At 35.2% G+C, this 25,577-nt stretch overlaps 1 protein-coding gene across 8 annotated transcripts in view; it reads left to right on the top strand.

The window, feature by feature from the left end:
• The window catches only part of Znf385d (zinc finger protein 385D), an 867,824-nt gene that overhangs the window by 620,487 nt on the left and 221,760 nt on the right, over positions 1 to 25,577 (top strand). For all 8 annotated transcript variants that reach the window (XM_033756963.1, XM_010622432.3, XM_010622451.3 and 5 more), the window contains one exon: positions 25,262 to 25,404. In XM_033756963.1, coding sequence (XP_033612854.1) covers positions 25,262 to 25,404 — 143 coding nt within the window. The remainder of the gene's footprint in view (positions 1 to 25,261; positions 25,405 to 25,577) is intronic.

The raw sequence follows: 25,577 nt of genomic DNA on the forward strand, positions 1-25,577 counted from the left end.
ATATATATATGGATGTATAGGTATGTTATATATATGCAACACATGTACACATACACACAAACATATATGTGGGAGATTGGATAGGAAGACTGAAGCCTGATTGGCCTCCTCAGTCAGTACTAAGAAAACAGGTCATATGTGCTTGCTGACACACTGCAGGGATAAGTAAAAATGCCTGAGATTCTCTTGTTTACTCAAACAAGTACATGGAAGGGGAAGACAGAGGAGTCCTACGCACCTGTACTTGTGCTGGGATGTGAGTGAAGAAAGTCAAGGTGTGCCAGTCACTCGGGACCCTATGTTGGGGGGCAACAAGAGCTCTTGGCCCTCCATGTTTTAACCTGATTCTGTTTCTCTTTATTTTTATCCTGTCACTCCTTGGTCAGGTTTGAGCTCGTAGGCTGGTTGCTGCAGGTTGTGCCTGAACAGGGACCCCTGAACAGGGACCCAAGACTGGATTTGGCCATATATATGTGCATACCATTTATATTAAAATGTACATATTTAGTGGGCACAGGAAAAATTGATTTTCTGCTAAAAATAAAAATGTTATGTTTAAAATTTTATACATACTTTATTTCTAGATGAAAGGATTTTTAATATGTAATTCATATATTCAAACAGATTTGTTATGTTTAATTTCACTGTCACTCAAGAATATTAGTTTATCACTCATTAAGCAGCTATAAAGTCTCATTCAAAATTTGTTTAAAAGTCCTCATTCCATTTAAACATTTTTTTTGTTTTTGCAATTTTTTGATGCAATCATTTTCTTGAAAGGCCTATAAAAGTGATTTACATTTAGATTTTAAATGATTAAAATAATCATTTTGTTCCTAGTAAGCTGAATCAGCTTATCCAGCCTTAGAACTTCCGCTGATGTGCAGGACAAAGGAGGAGAAGGAAAAATCCTCGTTTACGGTCTCGTGTACTGCCCAATGTACAATTTCTCTAAAGTGTCTGGAAATATTCCATGTGGGTTAGCAGAACTGGTGAAGTCTTCACAGTTTGTCCTGAAGCAGTGACCAGCCTCGATGGTACCTTGCCTTGAATTGCTTGCTAACCATCCCTGCCTTGCGTCTCTTCCTATTTTTATTGCCCAGACAGTGTACCTTCCTGGCATAGCATAAGACTTAATTCTTGTCTCGGGCTCTCTTTTCTAGGTTACAAGGTCTGCAACCTCACTCCAGAGTTGTTTGGGCATGATCTACTTTCATCGGACCATTTTATTAGTTCTGTAAAAATTGTATTAGAAACCATTATAAAATGCAATAACCTTCCCAGTTTAATCCAAGGATATCTTAGTACAGTGATTCTCAAAGTAAGATCCCACTTCTCACTAGCCTCATCATCATTAACTAGGCATTTCTAAGAAATGAAATTCTTCTGTGGTGAGGCCTAGAGATCTGTGGGTTTTTGAGCCCCCAGGGTGATTCTCATAACATTTGAGAATCACTGCTTTAGAGGCTGTTATCTGTATCTGGAAGTCATGTGTAAATTGAGGCCTCACCCATAGTCTGATATTACTGTAAGAAGAAATAAGCATGTTTTTGATATGAAATCTAAATCGAGTGCACATTACCAATTAATTAATGTAATATATAGCATTTCAAGTGACTCATGTTTATAGCTGCTTTTCAATTCTTCCTGTTTGTCAAGCACGGGAGAAAGGGGAAGTGGCTCATTTGAAATGAGAGTTTATCCGAATGTTTTAAGTTCCATTAAGCTTATGCTACCCCACAAAAGAACATACCCGGTCGTTGACTGAGTAATAATAGAGGTTCATTAAAGTTGGTGATGCTTTCCCCTGGGTAGCACTAGGGAAACGTCAGCATTCCTTCTTCCCCGTGTCTTTACAATATTGTACTGGAACAAAGTCAGCTTGGCCTAAATGCTCTGAGATTCAGTTGTCTGGTGTTTAAATGGAATAGTATTTTTGGACTTTGAGAAAGTAGGACAGGATGGATGATTTTAAGTATTTATACATTAGACACATCTTTGGATGTTGGTATTTATCAGTCTTACACGTGAGCATCATGTGAGATTTATACATATCCAAGTTCCCTTTTTTTTCCCAGAGAAGATTTTTTTCTCATTTGTTTAACTAGATGGCAATTTTCTTGGCTAAGGACTCTCTCTCTCAGTATATATTGAAGTATGTTGTTGGAAACACAAGCACGTTATAATAATTTGACAGCACACGCATACTATTTGCAGATACCCCGGTGTGCTCTTAATTGATTTTCTAAACATATGGTATGATACAAAGCTGTTGAGTGGGAAATGAGAAATTTCTTTTTGTGTCATTTTTTAAATTCTGTAACATGGTATTTAGTTTTCATGTTGCATTCCTGGAATTATTAGCTAAATTCCCATTAGAATTTCATCAGAGGACAACAGTTATAGATTTAAAAGAGTTCACTGGATAGCCGTGCACTGTAGGAATAGGTAAAAACATTTCAAGTGGCAGAGACATGAAAAACATTCAACTAGCGTCTGTGACAAAAACTTTTTAGTAAATTTTGTTATATAAAAATAATGAATAATGTAATGTGTCTAGTGGTAAGCATGTGTAATTGCCTTCAGATTTTGTTCCATTTGAAAAATTTTCTATGAAAAACTTACTGTAATCAAGCATGGGCAATGTATCAAATTTTACCTTGATTTGATACAGCTGTCTTATGTGTTTTATATGGTTTTGGCCTATTAGACTGGTTATTAATCTGTATATATGATTATAAACTTTACAATGACATAAAATAAATGAATCTGATGCTGGCAAAAAGCGGGTAGGGAAGGGGAAAACAGCATTGAGATGTATTATGTTCATGTACCAATTCTTCACAATGCACCAGTTCTTCACAATGAATGTATATACTGCAAACATATACTAATAAAAAATTTGAAAATATTTTATGTTTATTTTGCTTGTAATAGTAAGACTTGTAAGCATCCATAATGACCAGTTATAGAACACTGGTTCAGTCAATTATGGGTACACCCAAAATAAAATGCTCACAAAATCTAAAAGGATGTTTCTGAACATCATTTTTGATAAGGTACTAACATGTACACTTATTCCCAGTAGAACAATATTATATTAAAATTTAAAATTATTGAATATTTATTGTGAAGTAGTATTAAAATTAGTTTTATATGTTATCCATTTAATCCAGAGAATAATTCTTAGAGTAGAATTCTAGGGTTAAATAGATTTTATTTTTCTTCCCATTTTACAGATGTGGGAAATTAGGATAAATTCTATCACTGTGGCCTAGACATAGTCACTGATGGATATAGGTCTTAAATTCAGTTCCAAATCAAATCCAAAAGCTTTATTATTAACTTTGTGCCTGAACGGCCATAGTAGCTACCAGACACCTGTGGCTGATGCATAATTAAAATTGGCCACTTGTGTTCCCAATGTAAAATTCATTCTGGTTTTCAAAGCATTTGTACACAGAAAAAAAAGAGTATGAAATAGTTCATTATTTTTATATTGCTTATGTATTTCTTTCATGTATACTGGATTGGATGAAATAGAATATTCCAGTAATTGTACCCAATTTTACTTTTTTGATTGTGACTCATAGGAAATAAGTGATTTTATGTATGACTCACCTCTGCCTCACATTACACCTGTTGCAGTTGGTTGGTGTTGCTCTCTGAAATGATGCTTTTTACACAGTAGAGCAGCTTTTTCAGGGCCATGGCTGGAAACTGTGAGTAATTTCAAAGTACAATATTTAAGTATCTTTATATTATATGTAATTTACACTTGCCAAAAAATTTACCGAAATTTAATATCTAGAACCAATACTAATTTGGAATGCTTAAACCAGTGAAGAGACTTTCAAACTATTATAGGTTGAATACACATTTCTATTATTATTTAAATGTTTACAACCACCAAGTTGCCTTCCAGTGTTTAAAAAGATACTTGGTTTATTTTTGTTGTGTTCCTCTTTCTTTGTTGACTATTATCTAGCTTTAAACATTCTGATATAGGTCTGCCTCATGAAAGACTGGAGTGTCTCAGTTTGCCTTTGTCCCTTGTCTTTTGGAAGGCCAAGTTGGACATCTGCGATGGCCAAAACCGCCTGTCCCTCCAATTTTACCACTGTTGTAATTCTCCTGTCTTGGTTGCCCCATTCTCCCTGCTCTGATTGTCTCACTTTAGAATTATTGCCCAGGGGAGTTCACCTGTCTTCCTTCATGCTTGGTTTCTTGCTTGGCTGTGTTTTTTGGCCAAAATCTCATTGTGACCGAACATTTGTACCTCCTGTAATTCTAAATTCAGAAAGGCAAATGTATTGTTCCATACAAGAAAAGTTTTACAGAATTTTCAGATCACTAGTAATTAGGCCATACCAATTACTAATTTCCTCATTTTCTAATCTGTTTATGCTGTGTCTATGAGCCAGACTATTCAGAGGCTTTGAAATTTGGCTAGAACATTTAGTTCACAAACTCAGTAGGTAAAGAAGCTCTTTGGAACCAGTACTTCTTGTTAGGTGTTTCCTTTTGGAGCAAGACTGCAGTTGCCCAGTTGTCTGTTTGATTTGTCAAGTTCATCTCAGTCAAGGTTGGAGAAACAAACAAACAAACAAACAAAAAAAACCCAGAGTTTCAGAAATGTGAAAATCACACCAGAGAAACTATTCAGTATTTACACGTCTGTCCTATTTATTTCCCTTAAGAGCACGTCCTCAGTGTACATACATTTAGCTATAAATGTCTGTAGTTTCTCATTCTTTATGCCCGAGTAGTACTCCATTTTAATTTTTTAAAAAATCACATCTTTATCCGGTCTCCAGTTAATGGGCAATTGGGCTGTTTCCAAGTTTTAGCTATTGCAAACTGTGCATGTATAAATACCAAATAGTTCTCTGGTGTGAGAAACTACAAGTATAAATAATTATCAAAATATATAATCGGTAATGTGAAATAGGAAGAAAAGGTGCAAATGGGAAGGGGAAGTGTGAGGGGTAGAGGAAAGGAATAAATATGAGAAAAGGAAAACATGGAAACAAAGTCTTTGTAAATAGGGAGTGGGGGAGGGGTTGAAGGGAGGGCAGGGGTATGGGGAAAAAATAAGAATCAAGATATATTATGTAAGGTACAAATTCCCAATGATGAATGCCACCATATTGTATACCTATAATGTACCAATAAACTTAATGAATTAAAAAAAAGAAATTTAAAAATCAAATGCTTAAATGATCTCTACTTTTGCTATTTTTTATGAATGGTTAGGCTATGCCCAGAGTAAATATGTTTTTCTTTGTCATAATTAAATATTTTGAAAATGTTATGTTTCAGTGGTAAGTTGAATTCTTGTTCCTAAAGCAAATAATGTTTCCAAAAGGCCAACAGGCAACAGATCTTTAGGGACATTCCCCTTTTGGCATTTCTTGAATATTAAAAATATATTTTTCTGCCTTCAGCAAAGAGGAAACTATATTTTTCTTGCTGAGACAAATGAGAAGGCAGTGTTTTTGATATAATAAAGTTTCCCTCCTTATCACAAGGTATTTATAGTATAGCTTAGCATTAAAAAAGTGTGTTCCTTCCCTCATATACAAATTAGAAGAGCATATTGCTAATACCCAGTGGATTCACTGGGTCTAAAACTAAAATCCAATATTCTAAAACCATAGACCCCAGAATTTTCCTTGCTAACTAGTATTGACTTAAAAAAATTAGAATTTTTTAAAATTTCCATAGAAGTTTGCTGAACTATCAGAATACATCCCTGTCATTTATTTTCCTAAGCTATAGTCCAGCTTCATCAAAGATGAAGATATCTCTTTGAACAAAATTATTAATTTTTTTAAAGTAGGCTCCTAAAAATTTGACATTCTTAAGTAGCTGATATGTTCAGAATAGAAATGGAAAATTCTTTGGAAATCTGTTTGCAACCTAGCTTGACTCTGATTAATAACCCTTGCAAATGTGTGCTTATTATACCATAAACATGACCTTTATAAGAACATTAGAAAAATCAAACTATGGATATGCATGCCATGTCAGAGACTTTTTAAATGTCAGAAAATGTAATGCTTTTAAATTAATGTGATTTTATAATACTTAACCGTTGAGGGTATTTTTGAACTTTTTATGAATTTGTACTTATTAATGTTAAAAGGGTCTTTCTGTTACTGAAATGTCTGGGTTGTGTCATATTGGATGCTAAAGAATTTAAAGTTGCTTGGAAAGAAATGAAGAGTTAACTGTTTTTAGGTATAACATAGCTAAGCTTGCCAAACATACAAGCTATTTATTACCTCTATTTTTCTGAGCTCCTCAACAGAAGAGTGGAGTGTGTAGTTGGAAAATGTCTTAATTGAAAGAGAGAGTGATTGGGAGAGTAAAGTAGGCAGTGAGTAGAGAGCAGAATGTGCCTGGAGTTTGGTACAGTTATCATGGTACTCGATGGTGGACACATCTGGTTCAGCCAGGGAGATTAAGGTTCAAGGTAGGACCTGCCTCACACCCACAGTGTTGGATTTCTGTTACTACATAAGTAGTTGCTAGAAACTGTAGTTTCAAATATTGTTCATTTATGTCATGACAGTTCTGCAGATTAGTATTTTAGCACGGTGTTGCTTTGTTCTATGCTCTGAGCATCAAAACGCTGAAATTAGATGTTGATTGAAGTGAATTCTCAGTGAAGACTGGGACAAACTGTACTTCAAGCTCATTGTCTAAAAAAATTGATTTCTGTGGTTGTAGGACTGATGTCTCTGTTTCTGTGCTGAGTATTAGTCAGGTGCTGCATGCAGAGCCTAGAGCCTTCTGCGTTCTTTAACACGTGGGTTCCATTGTGAAGCCAGTAAAGCCACTTTGAATTGTTCTATTGCTTCTGTGAATAGCTGGAGAATTTTTCTTTTAAAAGTCTTATGTACCCAGCTCAAGCCAACTGGATAATCTTTCACTTTTTACTTCATATCACATAACCTAATTTCAGGAATAACATCAGCAAACTCACAGTCTTGGGTGTGATGCAGGAATTATACACTAGGAGGAAAGAAATCCTGAGAGACAACTTGGAATTCCATTTCATGCACCACACACTCCTTTTATTCAGGCCTTGGGTTTATCATTGATACTTTCCCTCTTCGGTGTTCTCAACATGTAATCCCTGAATGAACATCATCTGCATTACCTGGAAATTGCGAAGAGTCAGTTAGAAGCTGTCAGTAGGGCTAGGCCTCAGTACTGTTATAACAAGTTCTCCAGGTATTTCTGAGGCTTACTAAAATTCAAGTGCAGATGCACAATCAGCAAACTACATACAGCTGGTGCCAGAGAACTAAATCTGGCTGATAATTGTTTTAGTAAATAAGCATTTATTGTAACATAGAAATGTCCATCTGTTTATCTATTGTCTATAGCTGTTATCTCACTACAGTAGCAGAGTTAGCAGTTGCAATACAGAATTTGTCCACAAAGCATCACACATAATTATCTAGCCCTTTCTAAGAGCATAGTTACCTAACCCTGCTGAAGGGAGTAGATTACATAATTCCCTAGGTTCTATCCATTTATAGCTTATTCTAATTTTGCACATCTTTCACGTGAGTCTTACACAGTTGTGTATGAGACTTAGAGGTTCAGTCTGCTGAAAAGGATTAATATTGATAATCATTGTTATTAGATACCTGAAAATTTGTCCTTTCTTCCACACATGATTGCAACTAAAACATCTTTTTTATCTTTCCTCTGTACTCTTGGTCCTCTTTAGTCTTTATCTCTCAAATAGAAATGGAGAATATCTGTTCACCATCTTGTTTATGTTAAATTTCAAATAGTTGAAGGCTGTTGTTTCCCTTCAAAAAACGTTGTCAATCCCTTTTTCTTTACTCTGTCCTTTTTTTTCCTGTCTGCCAACCCTCTACTAATATCTTTTTCTCTGCTTTATTTTTTCCAGGTATGCACATCTTTCATAACTTAATAGTTACTGAACATACTTAGCTGATCTTTTTGGCTTCTTCATTGAGAAAAAAAACAACAACAACAACAACAACAACAAAAAACACATACTCTACAAAAGCCCAGGACTCTGTCCTTTAGTTTGTTAGAATTCTGTGTAATCATATACTTTGCAACCTTACCTTTACTAGAAGTCCAGGAAATTTGTCTTATATCGCCTATTTTATATCTGCTTCTCTCCAAAATCAGTGTAATACTAATTTTTACTATGATTAATTCTTTTTTTCCTGAAGCTGGCCTCAGTGATGTCAAGCAGTTTGTATGTTGGCAATTTCACAAGCATCTGATATTTCTCATTGGCTGACCACTGATTCTATAGAGACTAGATACCAAACTCTCTAGGTTGACATTCCCATTTTCATGTCTGTCAGTGTTTTCAGTACCTGGCTGATTGATTTGTAAATCAGTCATCAGTCAATGAAATCTACTCTCTTTGCCTCCTTTCATCACATGAAGTTGACCCCTAGTCTTGCTGTTTTCTGATTTGTGACACTAAAAGCATATAAGATTTTTATTTTATTCCTTTTATTATTCTTAGTCTGGATTCTTCCCCAAAACTCATTTTGTGAATGTGCGTATTCCAATTACATTCAGTTTTTATTGTTCTGTCCCATTTGGTTTTCCTTTCATTCACTTTATCTGTGCTGTACATTTGTGCTTTTGCTGTTATGGATTTGTTTGAAGGGCAGCCAGCTTTTCTAAGCTTGCCCCTTGAGGTATGTCCTGCCATTTCCTTTAGCTGATTAAAACCTGCTTATTTGAAATACCTCATTGTTAAAATAATCACTTTAAATTTACCAATCGCATAGCCATTACCTTTACAGAAACATAATGAATAGCATAATTTACTCCATGCCAATCATATTTATACCCATGTGTCAAAACTGTAGGATTTTACTTACTCAATATATTAACATGGGCTTTCCAAATATATAACTTATTTAAAATAAAATAAAATGTTTTAAAGAAGATTTACCATGTTTTTTCAGCTTTCAGGGAAAGACTTCAGATATCTTGCAATGACAGAGTACTCTGAAGTATAATATGGTCATTTGAGTGCCTTGAGACAGTTCTGATGTAGTCAGATATATAATTGGAAGTCATCATTCACTTGAGACCCAATTCCAACTTGCTAAATGCAAACGTAGTCAAGGGCAATTCAAAATGGAAGGCAAAAAAAATATTTTAAAATAAAAAACCCCGCAAAATATTTCCCTTGTTTTGTGCCAGTGGCCGTTAAAAGACTAGATATATAAAGCATAATGACTATAGAAAAGATCATGAGCTTGCATAGAAGGGTAGAGAAGAAAGTATATTTCTTTGTAGAATTATGTTGCACATATGACGTAGCTAGTGTATTTGAAGAAAATAAACTAAAATTTTGGCTGAACTATTTAAATTCGCCAGCTATCGACAAAACTGCCATATGCAGTTATTATTAAGATTTACCCAGTGCCAATATTTCTACATTCAATTTTTATCTTATTAGAATAGTTGGTTAAAATATAGCAGCTAGATTTTTAAAAAATCACTCATAAAAATTGTTTGTGATTATTTTCTATGTGAGTAGTAGGACATGTCACCTTTTGGCAAAGTGATAGCCAATATTGTTAATCTAGCATCACATATGGCTATGTTAAGTGAACTGGGATTCAAAATATTTGAAAATATGAAGTAAAGAACAAATCAAAGTCAATAAAGTTTTTTTTGTTAATATATTTCATTTTTAGCAAATTGCACTTGATTTTGTTCGTTCAGAAAAGGGTTTCATGTTATTTTTATTATTTTTAAATAAAACTAATCTTTTATTAATACTTGTGGATATTACTACTTACTACATAATCCATAAATAAGAGAAAACCATTATTACAAAAAGCAAGCTATAGAGAGAGGGAATAGAAGAAAAAATTTGCTTATTCCCTCGCTACTGCTTTATCTTTATTTAAAGGGCTTGAGATTGTATTTACTTTTATTGAAACTTGCCCAGTGCATTCAAGAGAGTGGGCAACACATAAATATTTGATGAACGTTTGTGAGAAAGAATGCATGAGCCAAGAAGGAGTTCTGAGAGGAAAGAAGGGTGAAGAACAGCTGAGAGAACAGGTGAAAAGGGAGATAAGTAGTCGAGAACAAAGCTAAAAATGGATGGCGTGAATTAATGTATTTTTATTTTCCCACTGACTAAAAATAGTAGTAACTCCATCCCAGATTCCCAGGCAGCTATCATGTTTTGAGTATCTATCCCACATTCAGTACTGATTTCATCTTTCTCCCTGTAATATTTTTTCAGGTATCATCAGGCTCTTAATGGTTCCATTCCCATTTTAAAAATAGAAAACATGAGATGTTTTAAGAGCTCATATTTTGCTATTAGATGCCTTTAAAACGTTTTTCATGCTGTTTACAAGCGGTTTTAGTAACAGTTTGTCTAGGTCCAATGAGATATCTTGATATCAGATTTGGATATGATAATTTCCCAGAATTACTGCTTTCCCTCTCTCCTCTCTCCCTTTCCTCCTTTTTATTCCTGTCTTTTTAAAATGGTCTCTATGCCTACCACCTCACAATGCTCAAACGTTCAAAACAGGTGCCAGTGAATATTTTACATTTATAATATGAAACAACCCAGAATTTTTAATGAAATTACATATAATTGCCATTTCCATGTCCTCTCTTGATGTTAGCTTTCAAAGTACAACACCTTATTCATTCATTCATTTATTCATTGATTCATTCAAGAGCACTTGAGTGCCTATAAGTTTCAAGATGCTTCATTAGTGACCATGGTTGGTTTAAAAAAAAAGGCAGTACAGACCTGGAAACTGTCTTTCAAAAGGCTAAGCCAGAACCAAATAGTTCTACTCCTAAACAAAAATAAGAAACATAAGAGAGTTACTAATTAATGATTTAAACAACAGTTTATCTTATATCACCTTAATAAAATTGAATAAAAATATAGTAAGAATACTTACTATACTTTATTATGTATTATGTCAAATATTTGTTCATAGAAGCCATACCAAAAGGTTTGGGTGGGTTTTTTGTTTTTTGTGTTTTGTTTTTTTTCTTATTTTTGGAAGGAGAAACTAAATAGGCTTTAAATTTCTTTGGACATGAAAACACTGGAATTTGCATGAAGGTCTCTGATGACAATATTTGTACTCCTATCTACTTAGAATAGTCTGTGAAGTCCACAAAAGAAGTTTTGCAAATGAACCTTGAAGTACAGAGAGAAGTTGAAGAAAGAATATAAATTTATGAAATTTGAAGTATTTTATCTTAGATTTGAGGACACTAAATATTATCAATAGGCAAGACGAAGTCATAATGACTTTGATAGTACAAGAGACAGATATTTAGCATTTGGAAGATGTACAGACATTTGAAAACCACATTCAGGACAGATTAGAATCATTTGGGAAAATGTAAGGCCAATTTCAGAATCTGAGCTCTTTACAGAATTTTTTTCCTCTTTCAGCAGGCATTCCTGCTCAAACGTAATTTGACACATTCTGTTTTGTTCTTCTTTTGTGATTAATGTCCTTTCAGAAGCACAAAATATTCTTTACAATTTAAAGTAAACAGATCCATGAATTTGAAAGGAGTAACTCCAGTTCTATGAGTTTGTGATCAGAGCCCTTTCTCAAGTTTCCTTTAGAGTTAATGATTTTGTTTTCTACAAAGCTTTGGGTTTAGTGTGATTAGGTCACTGAACAGACTTCCACCGTTTCAGACATATCCGTGAAGAAGAGCTATGAGGAAGCTGTACATTCTCAGAATATTCCATCATGTTTACCTTTAGAACTAGATGTTGCTGAAAGCCTAGGAGTGGAATTCTACTTCTAAATAAGTAGAACAAGTGCCGATCTCCTGCTATCTTCCTAACCTGGGAGAGCTTTGACAGAAAGGCAGATGCCCTTATTAATCTTGTCATCAGGGGACTGAACTCTGTGAAAATTATGTAGTAGTATAAGGACACCATCAGCCTTAACCCACTACCAGTTTTTCAAAGTTTACAGATAATTTCTGTGCGTCTTCTAGCCTGATGGATGATCACAAGAGTGAAGATGCTTGTGTACCTTAAGGTTATTAGCTTTAATCATTTTTTTTTCTCATTGCTTATTGGTACATTTTAGGTATACAGTACAGTTACATTCATCATTGAAGTCTTATACCTTTACATGGCAGGTCTTGGTTCTCATTTTTTCCCCTTATCCCTGCTCCCCCTTCACCCCCTCCTCCCTTCCCTATTTACAATACTTTATTTCCATTTTTTCAATTTCTCATTTTTTTCCTTTTCCCTTATTACCTTTCCCCTACCCTTCCCATTTCCCCTACACCTTTAGCCCTTTTCTTCCTATTTCACATTGTCAGTTATATCATTAGGATCTTACGTACCATTATAGTTTGTCACACCAGAGAAACTATTCAGTATTTATACATTTGTGACTTATTTATTTCACTTAGGAGTGTATCCTCAATATGTATCCATTTTCCTGTGAATGACTCTACTTTCTCATTCTTTATGGCTGAGTAGTATTCCATTTTATAGAAAAACCACATCTTCTTTATCCAGTCTCCAACTGATGGGCAAATGGGTTGTTTCCAAGTTTTAACTATTACAAACTGTGCAGACTGGTGCAACCACACTAGAAATCAGCATGGAGATACCTCAAAGAACTAGGTCTAGAGGTTCCATTTGACCCAGCCATCCCTCTGCTGGGTATCTTTCCAAAAGAATTAAAAGAATCATATCACAGTGATACATTGTGCACCTGTGTTTATAGCTTTAATAATTTTGAGTATTACATTGGTATTGTAGTTGTTTTTTCATTGTTGTGACAAATATATATGAGGAAAACAATCTAAAGGTGGAAAGATTTATTTTGACCTATGGTTTCATTGCATGATGAACTGGCTCAATAGTTGTGGGGTCAGTGATCAGGTAGAAACATTGGGGTAGAAGGACATAGCAGAGTAGAGCTGCTCACTTGGTGGCAGGTAGAAGCATAAAGACAGGAAGGAGCTTGGGTCCCCACATAAAGTCCTTGATTGAATGCCATGGTGAACCACTCCCTTCAATTAGACCCCATCCCCTAAGTTTCTGTAACCTCCCAATAATGCCATCAAATTATGATCCTACAGGAGATCAATTCACTGATGATGGAGGGAACTGCCGTGAGCTAATCACCTTCCAGAGCCTCCCTTCTGCACACATCAGAGTTGGCCGTAACAACTGAACAGTGGGATTAAGTAATGTTAATGGATTATGTTGTGTTAAATAGAATTCTTAGGCCAACTAGAAGTATAATTAATTGTTAATAAATGCCCTCTGTACTAAAAAAGGAAGTGGTATCATGAATTCCTGTGTTTGATTTATGGAGACAATCAAATAAATATTATTTTTGCAAAGAGCAGAAGTATTGAAATCAGCCAACCAATGTTTGCATCTGTAATATGAATTAAATGCTACAAAATACTTAATCTCATGGATCCTCAGTTGCCACAACTAAAAAGTTAAATTATTAAGGCTTGAAGGAATTGTTATGGAAAAAAACAAAAGTGCTAAAAAACTGATAGTGTTTTTTTATTGTTATTTTACCAGTATCATTATTATTTGAAATTTTGGCTTATTTTTAACAATTCAGTCTATATAACCCATGATTTACCAGGAGAGTAGTTAGTTTAATTAACAAAGTACTTTAATGTTAAATATTTTCATTATTAAATTTCTTTCTTAGGTATTTACTTAGGCTTGTGCTGTTTTGGACACCCAAATTCGAAGGAATAGTAAGATCATGGATTTCTAAGTAACTTTAGAATAAAAGAAAAATCGGAAATAATTTTTGTGATATCTTACCTGAGTCAGTTACATCTGGCTCTATTTGAGGAAATGGATGTGGATTAGTTGTTCAAATCGAGATGCATATGCGCCTTGTGGCAAGTCAAGAGTCAGTAGATTTTGGGCCATAATTCATGAGAGGGTGTGAATATGATGAAGGTAATCAGAAAAGCCTATGTTCTTTTTAATTAACCTTAGCCTCTGATCTTGGACTTATGGTCAATTCCTGGGATTCTCAGAGGTCAGGGTCCCTCCAAAAAGTCATCTCTGAGTTATTCATTAATACTCATCATTTTCACCGACAGGACTCGCAGTCAGGATTTCTTTCATTAAACATTTACTGCTCCTTCATTTTAATCCCGTGTTTAACTGCACCATTTTATGATGTCTTTTATTACAATTTAGATGTTTCTTTGTGTTACATGTTGCATTTTAGTGATGGTTCTATAACTTTGTATGAGGACTTTCCCTGCCCAGCGGAGGTGATAAGTAGTTTCTCTTTTTTCACAATTTGTAAATCCTGCCTCTGCTGCCTCCTGGTTACTTAAATATGAACACTTGTATCCCTTCTTCTTCAGAGGTGACTTCTGCTGCCACCAATTGCTCTTTTGATTTGGTGGGAATCAGAACTTGGTAGGTGTTAGAGAAGGAAACAAGTATCATCAAAGACTATGGGCTTTGAAATCAGCTATCTCTGCATCTTAATTCTTCTTGGTTTACCATTTAATGAGGTTGTTTATGTTGAGTAAAATAATCTTACTAAGCCTCTGTTTCTGCACCTGTAAAATGAGAACGATATCATCGTTGTTTACATAAGTAATATATATAAAGCTGTCTGGCCCAGAGAATATAATAAATGCTCAAAAAACAGCACTTGTTAAAACGAAATAGGTTATGTGTATTTATTTCGCTTGCATTCATGTAGAAGGCATTTTATTTCTCTTCTACTTAAAGCGAATCATTTTTGAGATTCCACAGTTACTACAGTTCCATTAATGTTACATTTTTCCCAAGAACTAAATGTTTCAGAATTAAAAGAAAATATAATTGGTTTGTCTAAACCAAAACTTGTCAGAAGAAACAATCAGATTGAGGCCGAGACTAAACAGAGCACATGCTTGCTCCACAGGAAATATTCTTGCGGAAATTGAAATCAGAATTTCTTTTTTCTATGATTTCACCAATGCAGTGGATACCAGTATTCATTGTTCCTAAACCTTGAAAGCTAAGGGATACTATAAATGCTTGTGGTGTGCTAAGTAAAGGCATTGTAAGGCAACAAGAACGTGATCTTCACGGGTCTTTATATATTTTAACTAATTTGATGATGGTGATAATTAGTTGTAGCTATTTCCAAATTTTGCTCAGTGTCTAGGACAGCAGGATTTCCTAAGAATTTTGTGTCATTGTTTTTATAAAGGAAAACTAGACTTAAATTTTAAAAAAATGACAAGTATTGTGTGAAAACATTCACTATCAGGTGAATGATCTAGAAGATGTTAAGTGCAATAGAATTAGTAATGATAGAAGTAAATTTAGTTTTTAATTTGTTCTTCTGGTCTATGCAAACAAAATGAAAGGGCTAACTGAACCAAAAAGTTAATATACAGTAAAAGTCTGATACCTTTGAGTGGGAGAGCAGACTCTCTTAGACTTCGTATGTGCATAAGCTTCTATATACTCAATTATAAATGCCAGCAGAGGAAGAAACATTCAGAATTGCTTCTTGAAGGATCCAGTGCCTTACAAGTAAATACTTCTTGTTGAATATTAATTTTTTTAGCAATTTTAACTAAAATCAGCTTTGTGTTTATACAGTATTTTTCCCTACTGCCTTTCATCAAGGAAATAAAAATCTCTAAATAAAACATGGATTTAAAAAAACTTAGATTCTGGAAGCAGAATGGTTAGTGTCAAATCCTGGCTGTCCCACTTACATATATGAATTTGAGCAATCCTGAGTAATTGTATTTAAGCTCACTGTTGTTCCATGTCTTTATTCACAAGGCTGTTAAAGGACTAAATGAGCTACCCTACATAGAGTATGTAGTATGCTGCCCAGTGTACGAGAGAAGAAATGCTACTCTTTTATGCCTGTTCAAGCCAGGGGACTTGTTTATGAGATCAAATAATATACATACCTAAAAATACAATCATGTTTTAAGAAACATACATAAAGCTAATAAAATGTAGTAAACTATAAAACATCGTGAGATTGCTAAATCACACCAGTTGGTGTGTCTGGGTGCGTCATGCAGTTGTGCCCTTGGTGACTATGTCTGGTGCTCCCTCTGGGCTTGCTGCTTCTGGCCAGAATGAGATGAGCATCCTTGTTCCACCAAACCTTCCCAGTGTCATGTTAGGCCTCACCTCAGACCCACTGTAATTTAGCCAGCTGACTATGGACTGGAAACTCGGAACTGTGAAACAAATGAACCTTTCCTCCTTGAAGTTGTAGAGGTTGGGTATTTTGCCTCAGCAACTGAAAGCTGACCAAGACAGACTAAAATGTTACTGAGTTTCTCACCTCTTAGCAGTGTACTCCAACGCACTCTCAGGGTTATTCATTCCCCTTTTCATTTCTAGTTCTTCAAGGAAGTTTCTGGTTTTGAAGTGGACGCCATTGTTAATTTGGACACAACAGAAGGAGGCACAAAAATCTCAGAAGGCTTTGATTCCATTTCACTAATTCATTAATTTGTTCATCAGTCTTTCCTTTCATCCCTCTGTTCCCAAAACAGATATATAACTTACTATATAGCGCCACAGTTTGTAATAGCTAAAAGTTGGAAACAATCCAGATGTCCATCAACTGGAGACTGGATAAAGGAGATGTGTTTTTTGTATAAAACAGAGTACTACTCAGCCATAAAGAATGATAAACTAGAGACATTTATAGCTAAATGGATGCACATTGAGTCTATACTCTTAAGTGAAATAAATAGGACACCCTTGAGTAAATACCGAAGTTTCTCTGGTGTGAAAAACTCAAAGTGTAAATAAGGTTCCAATGGTATAATTGATAGTGTGAAATAGGATGAAAATGGCTAAAGGGGAAATGGGATGAGAAGGGGAAAGGAAATAAGGGAAAAGAAAGGAGGAAAAAATGGAAACGAAGTCTTTGTAAATAGGGAAGGGTGGAGGGAGTGAAGGTAGGTCAGGGGTATGGGAAAAGATAAGAACCAAGATACATCATGTAAAGGTGTAAGATCCCGATGACAAATGTAACTTTATTGTTTGTTTTAAATGTACCAATAGACAATGGGGAAAACATTCACGTTGCCCTTTCAGTAGTGTCATCATCAATCACGTGTGAAAATGCGTAGATTGCCAGTGTCATCTTTAGGAAGAGATGATGAATGCTTTCTGGCATGATCCCAGCATTTGTCTGGCTTCTGAAAATGGCCGCATTTGGCTCAGAGAAAATTTCTCTTCTCAATTCTGAAAGGTGAAGAATCCAGGAGAGAGCAGAGATTTCTGCCATATCAGCAATGAATTTCAAAACTGGATGTGTGAAGCAGTTTATTTCTAAGTTGTTTGTTGCTAGAGAATGTTGATTTTGCACTGGGGCTAAAATGTTTAATAGAACCTTCTGTGATTACAGAGATGTTTTTATTTGCCATATACAACATAACAGCTCCTGGCAACCTGCGGCTATTGTACATTTGAAATGTGGCTAGTGAGACTGATAAACTGAAATTTTAATTTAACTTAGTTTAGTTTAAGTGAATTTAAAGTAATTTAATGTAGTTAATGACTACCATATTGGACGTCCCAGCACTAGAGTACCTCTTTTATTAGTTATAATTGATTGGCTGAAATTAAATCATAGGAAATTCCTCCTGAGGAAAATTTTACATTTTTATATTCTGTGTCAATAGCAGGTGACTTGAGAGGAATTTTCTAGGCAAAGTCTTTTGATTTCCTGTGAGACAAGTACCTCTCCTGAATTATGAACTATTTAAAAGAGGGGCTAGAGTACCGAGGGGTATTTGGAGTTACATGTCTAAAATACCTCACCCTTGCATTCCTAGCAATCTTCTCTAATGTTTCCCAGGCAGGAGTTATCATGAAAGTTAGTTAAATAAATGAGAGATTCTATTTTTCTTCTAGTGCAGATTTAACTCAGGATATTGGCATCTGGAATAGTTTTAGGTTTTTGATTTTGGTCATGGTATTCAATGACAGTGACCAATAATATAAAGGGCCAATATTCTTGCTTTTCTCCAAAATGAGAGTTGCTGGAATATTTAAATTCCACAACTTAAAATGAATAAAGAATTTGAGCAAGGGAAAAATGTTGATCACTGAAATGTATTTTCCTTCATGGATAAATGTTTTTGAGTCACTGTTTCCAGAATGGTGTCCTGGCTTGCCCTGACTCATCCACCCATCTTCACCTTGTTCCCTGTGGTCAGGAGCAGGATGTGTGAGACAACAGTCAGTGTCTGGTGTGAATGATGACTCCAGCTTGTTCTCATGGGTTCAGCCTTCATTTTTAACATTTGAGTTGACTTGCCAAGAACAGATCACTTTAGCTAATAAGGAGCTTCATCCTGATATAAAAAATGCTGGGTACCACCGCCTGCTTTGAAAGCTCAAGGTCCCAAGTTCAATCCCCAAAACAACAACAACAACAACAACAAAATTCTGGGTCATCTCTTGAAAACCTGGTAGGAGAATCAGCTGTCCAAAAGAGGAACACACTTAAAGTGTTGTAATAAAACTTGTGACCAAATTATCCTAAATTCAAGTTTTAACTCAAAATAATTATCTAGTTGTATTGTTTATTTTGGAAAATTTAAACAGTGAGAAATTGATAGGCATGTGGATCACTGAAGTTTAAAGAAATATAGTAAAATGTAGTTATCCTAGAAAAGGAGTAAAAAATAACCTCCACAAAAAAACAAAACAAAACAAACAAAAAAAAAACTGCTTGTAATCCCCAAAGGCCAACAACCTTGAGTAATTTGAGAGGCATCTACACAAGGGCATATGACAGATACATATTTGATTTCTGATTAGGAAAGTAGATATTAGAAAATGTAAACTCAATTTTTGAAACATATTTAACATAATATTCATATCTTATTCTTCTGCAAACGGACAGTGCCAGCATATTCTGGTGTTAGATAAGTATCAGTGATAAATACTGGATATTCCTTTATCATCTCCTTTCCCATCACAAGGAATCCCTCTCTTTTTTTCTCTCCACATTCAGCGGATGGCACTGTATTCATAATAAATATTCAAGGCGTTATTGTTTATTTGCTCTTTGATAAATTATCTACAGATACCTATTAACAAAGCCCAGAAAAATTGAGGGTAGCAAATAAAGCAATGCTTTAATTTAGGTTTCAAATTTAAAGCTATTTTGATGGTTGTTTCTCCTCCTTCCCCTCCGCCTCTTCTTCCTCTTTCAAAGATTTTAACTTTAAAATTTTTTCTGTTGTTGCTTTGTTTTGTCTTAAGAACCTTTCAGCATGATCACACATTTATTCTCCTGGAAGGCGTAGTGACCTGTTTTTACTACAGCCTAAAATAAATGTTCTGATTCCAGGAGAATCTGTATTGGACAAAGAGGCAATATATGACTAATGATCTCGGTTATAGAGAGCTGATTTATGTTTGAGAATGAAATCTTAATGAGTACTTCATTTTTCCCAAAGTAAATTCTAAATTTTCAATAGGAAATTCTTACATCCCTTTAAATCATTCAGTGGAATTTTTAAAAGGTTTCATTAAAGTTTACTTTTAATATCTGAAAAAAAAGAAAACCTCACAGTTTTCCTGATTTTAAAAACATTTGTTCTGGCGGCAGTGGAACTGGCTTGCTCACCTTAACAAATCTGACTATGTGCAGTGACTTAGTCATTTCCCATGTCACTGAGAAACAGTAGTCAACACTTACAATAGTGGTTTAATTTTAATCCATAATTGGCTGGCTCCATTGTGGGACAGCATGGCGGAGAGCCATTGTGAAGGGGAACTTCTCAAGGCATGGTGGACAAGAAGAAGAGAAAGTAAATGGAGGAGCCAGGAAGGGAACTATAACCTTCCAGGTCGTGCCCAAAGTGAGCTACCTTGTCTGATCAAGGCCTATCTCTTAACTCCATCTGTAATGTGTAATTCAGTCACCATCCAGAGGTTCCTACCTATGATTTCATGATACTTGAGGGGAACATCTAGATATAAACTTCAACATTCTTCCCCTGTCCCCGTAGGATTTGTGTATACCTCTTTATACAAATTGCATTTAGTCTGTCTCTAACAGTTGCTGAAGTCCTAACAGTTTCAATATTGCTGGAAAGTCCAAGACCAAAGTCTTACCTGAGACTCAAAGTGAACTCTTAACTATAAGCCCCTATACTATCAAAAAGAAATTTAAACATCATTGACATATACAATAAATATTCCCATTTCAAAAGGGAAGAATGGGCCACAGAAACCAGCAGGACCAAAGCAAGATCACAACCCTACAGGGCAAATATTAAACCCTGTAACATTAAACCCCAGAGCAAGCTGTGATGAGATGTGAACTCCAAGAGCTGTGAAGTACTGCATACTTCAAGCAATAGGACACCATGGCCAAAGTTTGATGAGATCAACCTTTACCTTATTGTTCCAAATCCATCACTTATTCACCACTTTCTATTAGCAGTGTTATAGCTAAACTTTCCTATGTTCACTATCCTGTAGATGCCAGTTCTGTGCTATGTTCCCTAGTGGACATAGAAAATTCTAGTTGATATAAATGAAAATGAATATGAATAGTTTTCTGAATGTATCATACTAAAGTTTTATCAAATTAGTTAAAAATCCAATTTCTAAAAAATATTCTAGTTATCTTCTTGCCATTTGAGCAGTTTAGCAATTTAATTCTAGCTAATTATTGAAGTATATGTTCTTGAATTAAACTATTCTACTGACACTTAAAATTGTACATATTTATGGGATACTATGTATCATTTTGACACCTGTATACATTGTGGAAACCTCAAATCAGAATAAGTATATGCTCAAACGTTTATCATTGGTGAAAGCATTCAAAATCCTTTCTTCTGTTTTTAAAATATAGCATATAGTACATTATTATTTATGGTGACCCACTGGGCAATAAAACTCTAGAACTTATTTTGCCTATGTAACTACAAGTTGGTACACAATAGCCAATGTTTCAATGTAGATAAGTATAAATATGGATAAGTGCATGCTACTTCATGAAATATACATATATAAATCATTTTGAACTTTGGTTGTCATCTGGGGAAATGAAAGATTAAGTAGTGGATTAAAATTAAGATTGAGACTAAATTGTCAAACAGGTTTTTGACTCTTTGTTGAACCCTAAATAGATAAAGTGCAGGAGTTTAAGATTGAATGTGTTGTATTCTAAAAAAACCAACTACTTCATTCTTAAGGAGTATTGCAAAATATTAATTTACAAATTGGCTTATTGTGAACATTTTTCTAGGGAAATAAAAATAAACAAAGATAAGAATTTGGAGGCATTTTTAAAATTCATTTTTTTGCAGAAGGCCTAACAGCTACTTTGTGATTTATGATGTCCATTAAAAATTGTATGTCCCAATTGGCCAGGCTCTGTGCCGGAGACTTCAATAGGTAGTGTTTTGCATATAATACACTTTAACTGGCAGCCACCAGTTTGGAATTCCTATTTATCTGAATAAATTATTAAAACAAACACTTTGAAGCTTATATTTTAAGCTCACGTATCAAAAAGGCAGACTTTTGATGTGAATGTCTTACTTTTTCAGTGTTCATTAAGAAATAGTTATACTGAGTTTTTTCCAATTCACAAATTAGTAGTTTTGTGACTATACAGCTATCTTGTGAATAGACTAAAGTGATCTGTAATATGTTTTCTTTGTAGTTTATTATTTGCAACTGTATCTGTGAATATATTCTATACTAATAGAAACAAACATAAAGAAGGGAGAATTTTGTGAGCTTTAATAATCACTTTATACATTATTTCTTTTCAGTATTCAACACTTCATTCAGTGTTAAGTATTCTATACTTAACAAATGTATTTTAAATTTGTTGCGATTAATGTTTTTTAATTTGTTAACAAATTTGGCATGAAAATGCAGTAACTCCTCTGAAATAATATTGATTAAGTGTTATTTTATTAGATATATAAATTATTAAATTATATATATTACTATTCAGACTATGAAACATAGTCAAATGCAAAGAATATATTTTATCTTTTACATTCTCTACTCTTTGAAGACTTTAAAAGACTTCCTCAAATTAGGAATATTAATATTTCCAAAAGGGTGACATTCCAGTGAATGAGGCAACACTAGTGATAAATAATAGCAACAAAACAACTCTTTCACTGTTAGAAATATCTGCAAATTCATTTTGTATTTTCATGCTTATTATTGAGATTCTTTTATAATGAGAAAAATAATCATAAACATTTATTTTTAACTTAAATGTAAAAGTTTCTACTTAGAAAATGAAGCAATGAAATTTTATCTGGAACATTTTAATATGCTTTGCAAATGAAACATATTTGTCAGTTTTGATTTTGCACTATTTGCAAATAGTTTTACTTTTGCTGAGCGCATACAAATTAATACAAGTAAAATATTTTAGGACTAAGCCAGATTTTTAAAGCAGAAATATTAGAGATAATTTTTAAGAAGTAGTTTCAATGTGTGTCTCAGTTTTAGTGGGATGGATTTGGAGACAAGCAACGATTTTAGAGTAAAGTAATTTGGTATTTCATTTAGATGCAGAAATGATACCATTCATAATATCCTGGTGCCATGAGTTCTTCTGGAAGTGGACTTTGAGGAGTGTGGGGAGTGAGTGATACAGAATCTGGGAGAGAAAGGATTAGGATTGTGTGGCATTCACATTAGAAGTGAACTAAAGTTTGAGAAGGTTCTGCCTCAAGGCAAAAGGGCCACCGGTCTAACACCTGCAGTAGCCAGTCATTGCTGGGGGATGCCAAGTCCTTTCCTCTGAGGGTCTTCCCTTTGGCCCCAGCCAGTTTATGTAGAGGATTTTAGGTGAAGGCCATCAGCCTCCACCACTCCAAGCAGCTGGCCGAAGGAGTGCCTTACTCGGTGGGGTCTGGGAAACACCACAGTTTCCATTACGCCTGCACTTTTTGTAACAAGAGGGCAGAGAATATGCGGTCACATGTTCTCTGCTTTCCTTTCAAACAGGTCAGAGGAGATATGGTCAGATATTTTCCCCACTTTCCAAAGTTATGTGTCTCTTGTCTGGTGTTTTTAATCTCCAATGAAAGAAATTCTAGTTGCAATATTGAGAAAGGGCTTAGAGGAGAGAAGTGGATTAAATTTGTCTAGCAATCGAATCAACATTTTTTCTATTGTATTTTATATTGCACTAGATAGATAAAATTAAGTTTGAGCTATTCCTTAACTTCTTTGGATGTTCTGAGCCAGAGGAGGACTTAAAATAATTGCAAAATACATTCCTACTCAGTTGTATGCTTATAGTTATAAGAATGTAGTGTTTCTGTAAAAGCAGCATAAACAACTAAAGATTTTACCAGGTTCATATTTTTTCTTTTTAATCCTTACCTGGTTTGGTGTTCTTAGGATCAAACAAGGTAATATATGTATATTAATCAATTTGATGGGTGACATACATGAAAATAATTTTAAATTATTAATTGAAGCTCACTATTGTCTGTGGACATGTTAAACCACACCGCTAATTCTATACAAAACTTATTTTACATTTTAGTTTTCCAAAGAGACACAAACCAAATATTTATTTTGGTTCTTTAAGTTCTTATTAAAGAGGAACTTCTAGCAATACTGACCCGAAGGCAGATCTATCACTGAAGTTTTATGGATGCCCTCTCAGAGAAGGTTATACACCCACACTTGACACACTAGCGGGTGAACAATCAAACAAGTTTATGATGTTCTCTGGAGAACGTAGACGTGCTGCATTTTGCTTTTATCTTTGTTTGTTTTAACATCTGGCCTCTATTTCCTGCCTTGTGCTTTTTTGAAATTGGTTTGCTGATTTGAACTTGAGTTGTTGGCTTTGTTCTTGTTGAGGAATATACAAGGAGGGAAGTTAAAACTGAGAAAAATACTAGTTTTTGTTAATTCTGCTCCAGCTGATCTTCTACCTGGGAGCAGGCGAGCTGAAGGTTCTTGTGTATGGTTAATTAAATCCTGCGCTGATGGCTTCTGTTGTAAGCATTAAGTCAGCCACCTTGCTAGCAGATTCTCTGCCCAGCAGGGTTAGACTTATCCCTGGGGAATCATGTCTGAGTGTTTACTTTGTGCTCTGCTAACTGACTGAGGGCAGGAGGACAGTCCATGTGCGGTTGGCCAGAGAGCTGCTCTTGAGTTTTATAAAGATAATGTGTATGAGGCGTCACCCTACTTTGTTGTAACCTTCTCCCTTTAGTCTCCTAGAATTCTTTTCTGTGGTGAAGGAAAAATCCCACTGCATTTTGTTTTCCAAATGCTTCTTGGATTCTCACCAGCAGGTTTTTACAGTCTGTTGCTTGCCTCTCAGATTAGAATAGTGCTGGCATATTTTAACAGTTTCTTAGGATTCAAACAGTCTTTAATTAATGACAACTTGATGCTTTGGAATGTTACCAAAATATGGGAGACAGAAAACTAAGGCTAAGCTTCCATCCTGCCAGCTTCTGAGCATACTAGCGTCCTAAAACAGGACAGAGGCGTGTGCTTCCTTGCACGAAGTGGGCTGCACATGGGTGTGCCTTTAAAGGGGGTGTCTTTTCTGTTGTAACATTCCCACTGCCTGCTCATTAGTGCTCATCTAAGCAGTGGCAGGCAGTTACTGAACACTAAAAGATATAGGGGTGCAGAACAGTTTAGGAAAGCTGTGCTTACAGAACTGAGTTTTCCTATTTTTAATCCTCCAGTTACTAAGACCATTAGGTCCAGCTGCCTATCTTTTGATTATGTTTATTTTCTGTGCCAGATGCATGGCATATTACTACCAGAGTGTTGGATTGGTGGAAGACGGCAGTTTTGCTAAATAACCGCTCGGATGTGAAGCATATTCTGAGCATATTAGTCTTCAAAAGGGAAGAGCAAGCAAAGGGGATTTCTGTTTTGAATCCAGAGATCTTGGTTCCAGATTTGTTGCTGACCCAGTCCAGAACTTTAGGCAGTGGGGAAAAACCAGGTTGTCAGGTTTGACTATACTTACATAACCAGATAGTTATAATCCATTGAAAAGAAGCAGCTCTAATAGCCCCTGCTGCTTAATGGCAAAAGTGCTGATTGGACAATTCTCCACAAGAAAATGGACTCCATGTAGTGTTTATTCCGTCACCCATAAAGCTGGCCTTTCTGTCTCAACAGAGATTGTGGTGTTTTCTTCTGTGCCCTGTGTCCCTAATCTCTCCCGTGTTTCTGCAGGTGGTACATGCCAGAGTCCTGCTCTCCCAGCCCTGGTCCGTCCACCAGCCCCTCCTTTACAACCGTCGCTGGATATTAAACCATTTCTTCCCTTTCCTCTTAACACTGCGGCCGCAGTCAACCTCTTCCCCAATTTTAATGCGGTGAGTACCCCAGCCCAATCTGCCAGAGTGATTGGGGCTGGAAAACTTTAAAGGCCCAGGGGTGTTTTAGTCGCTGCTTCTGTTTTCTTATGCTGTTAATTCTGTGGTTTATCTGAAAGCCATGGTGAAGTTCAGTGACTGTCTCTTTATATAAAGTCCCCAGAGCCAGTCTT

Source organism: Fukomys damarensis, unplaced genomic scaffold, assembly GCF_012274545.1.
Source record: "Fukomys damarensis isolate Sample0158 unplaced genomic scaffold, DMR_v1.0_HiC HiC_scaffold_28, whole genome shotgun sequence".
Classification (NCBI taxonomy): domain Eukaryota; kingdom Metazoa; phylum Chordata; class Mammalia; order Rodentia; family Bathyergidae; genus Fukomys; species Fukomys damarensis.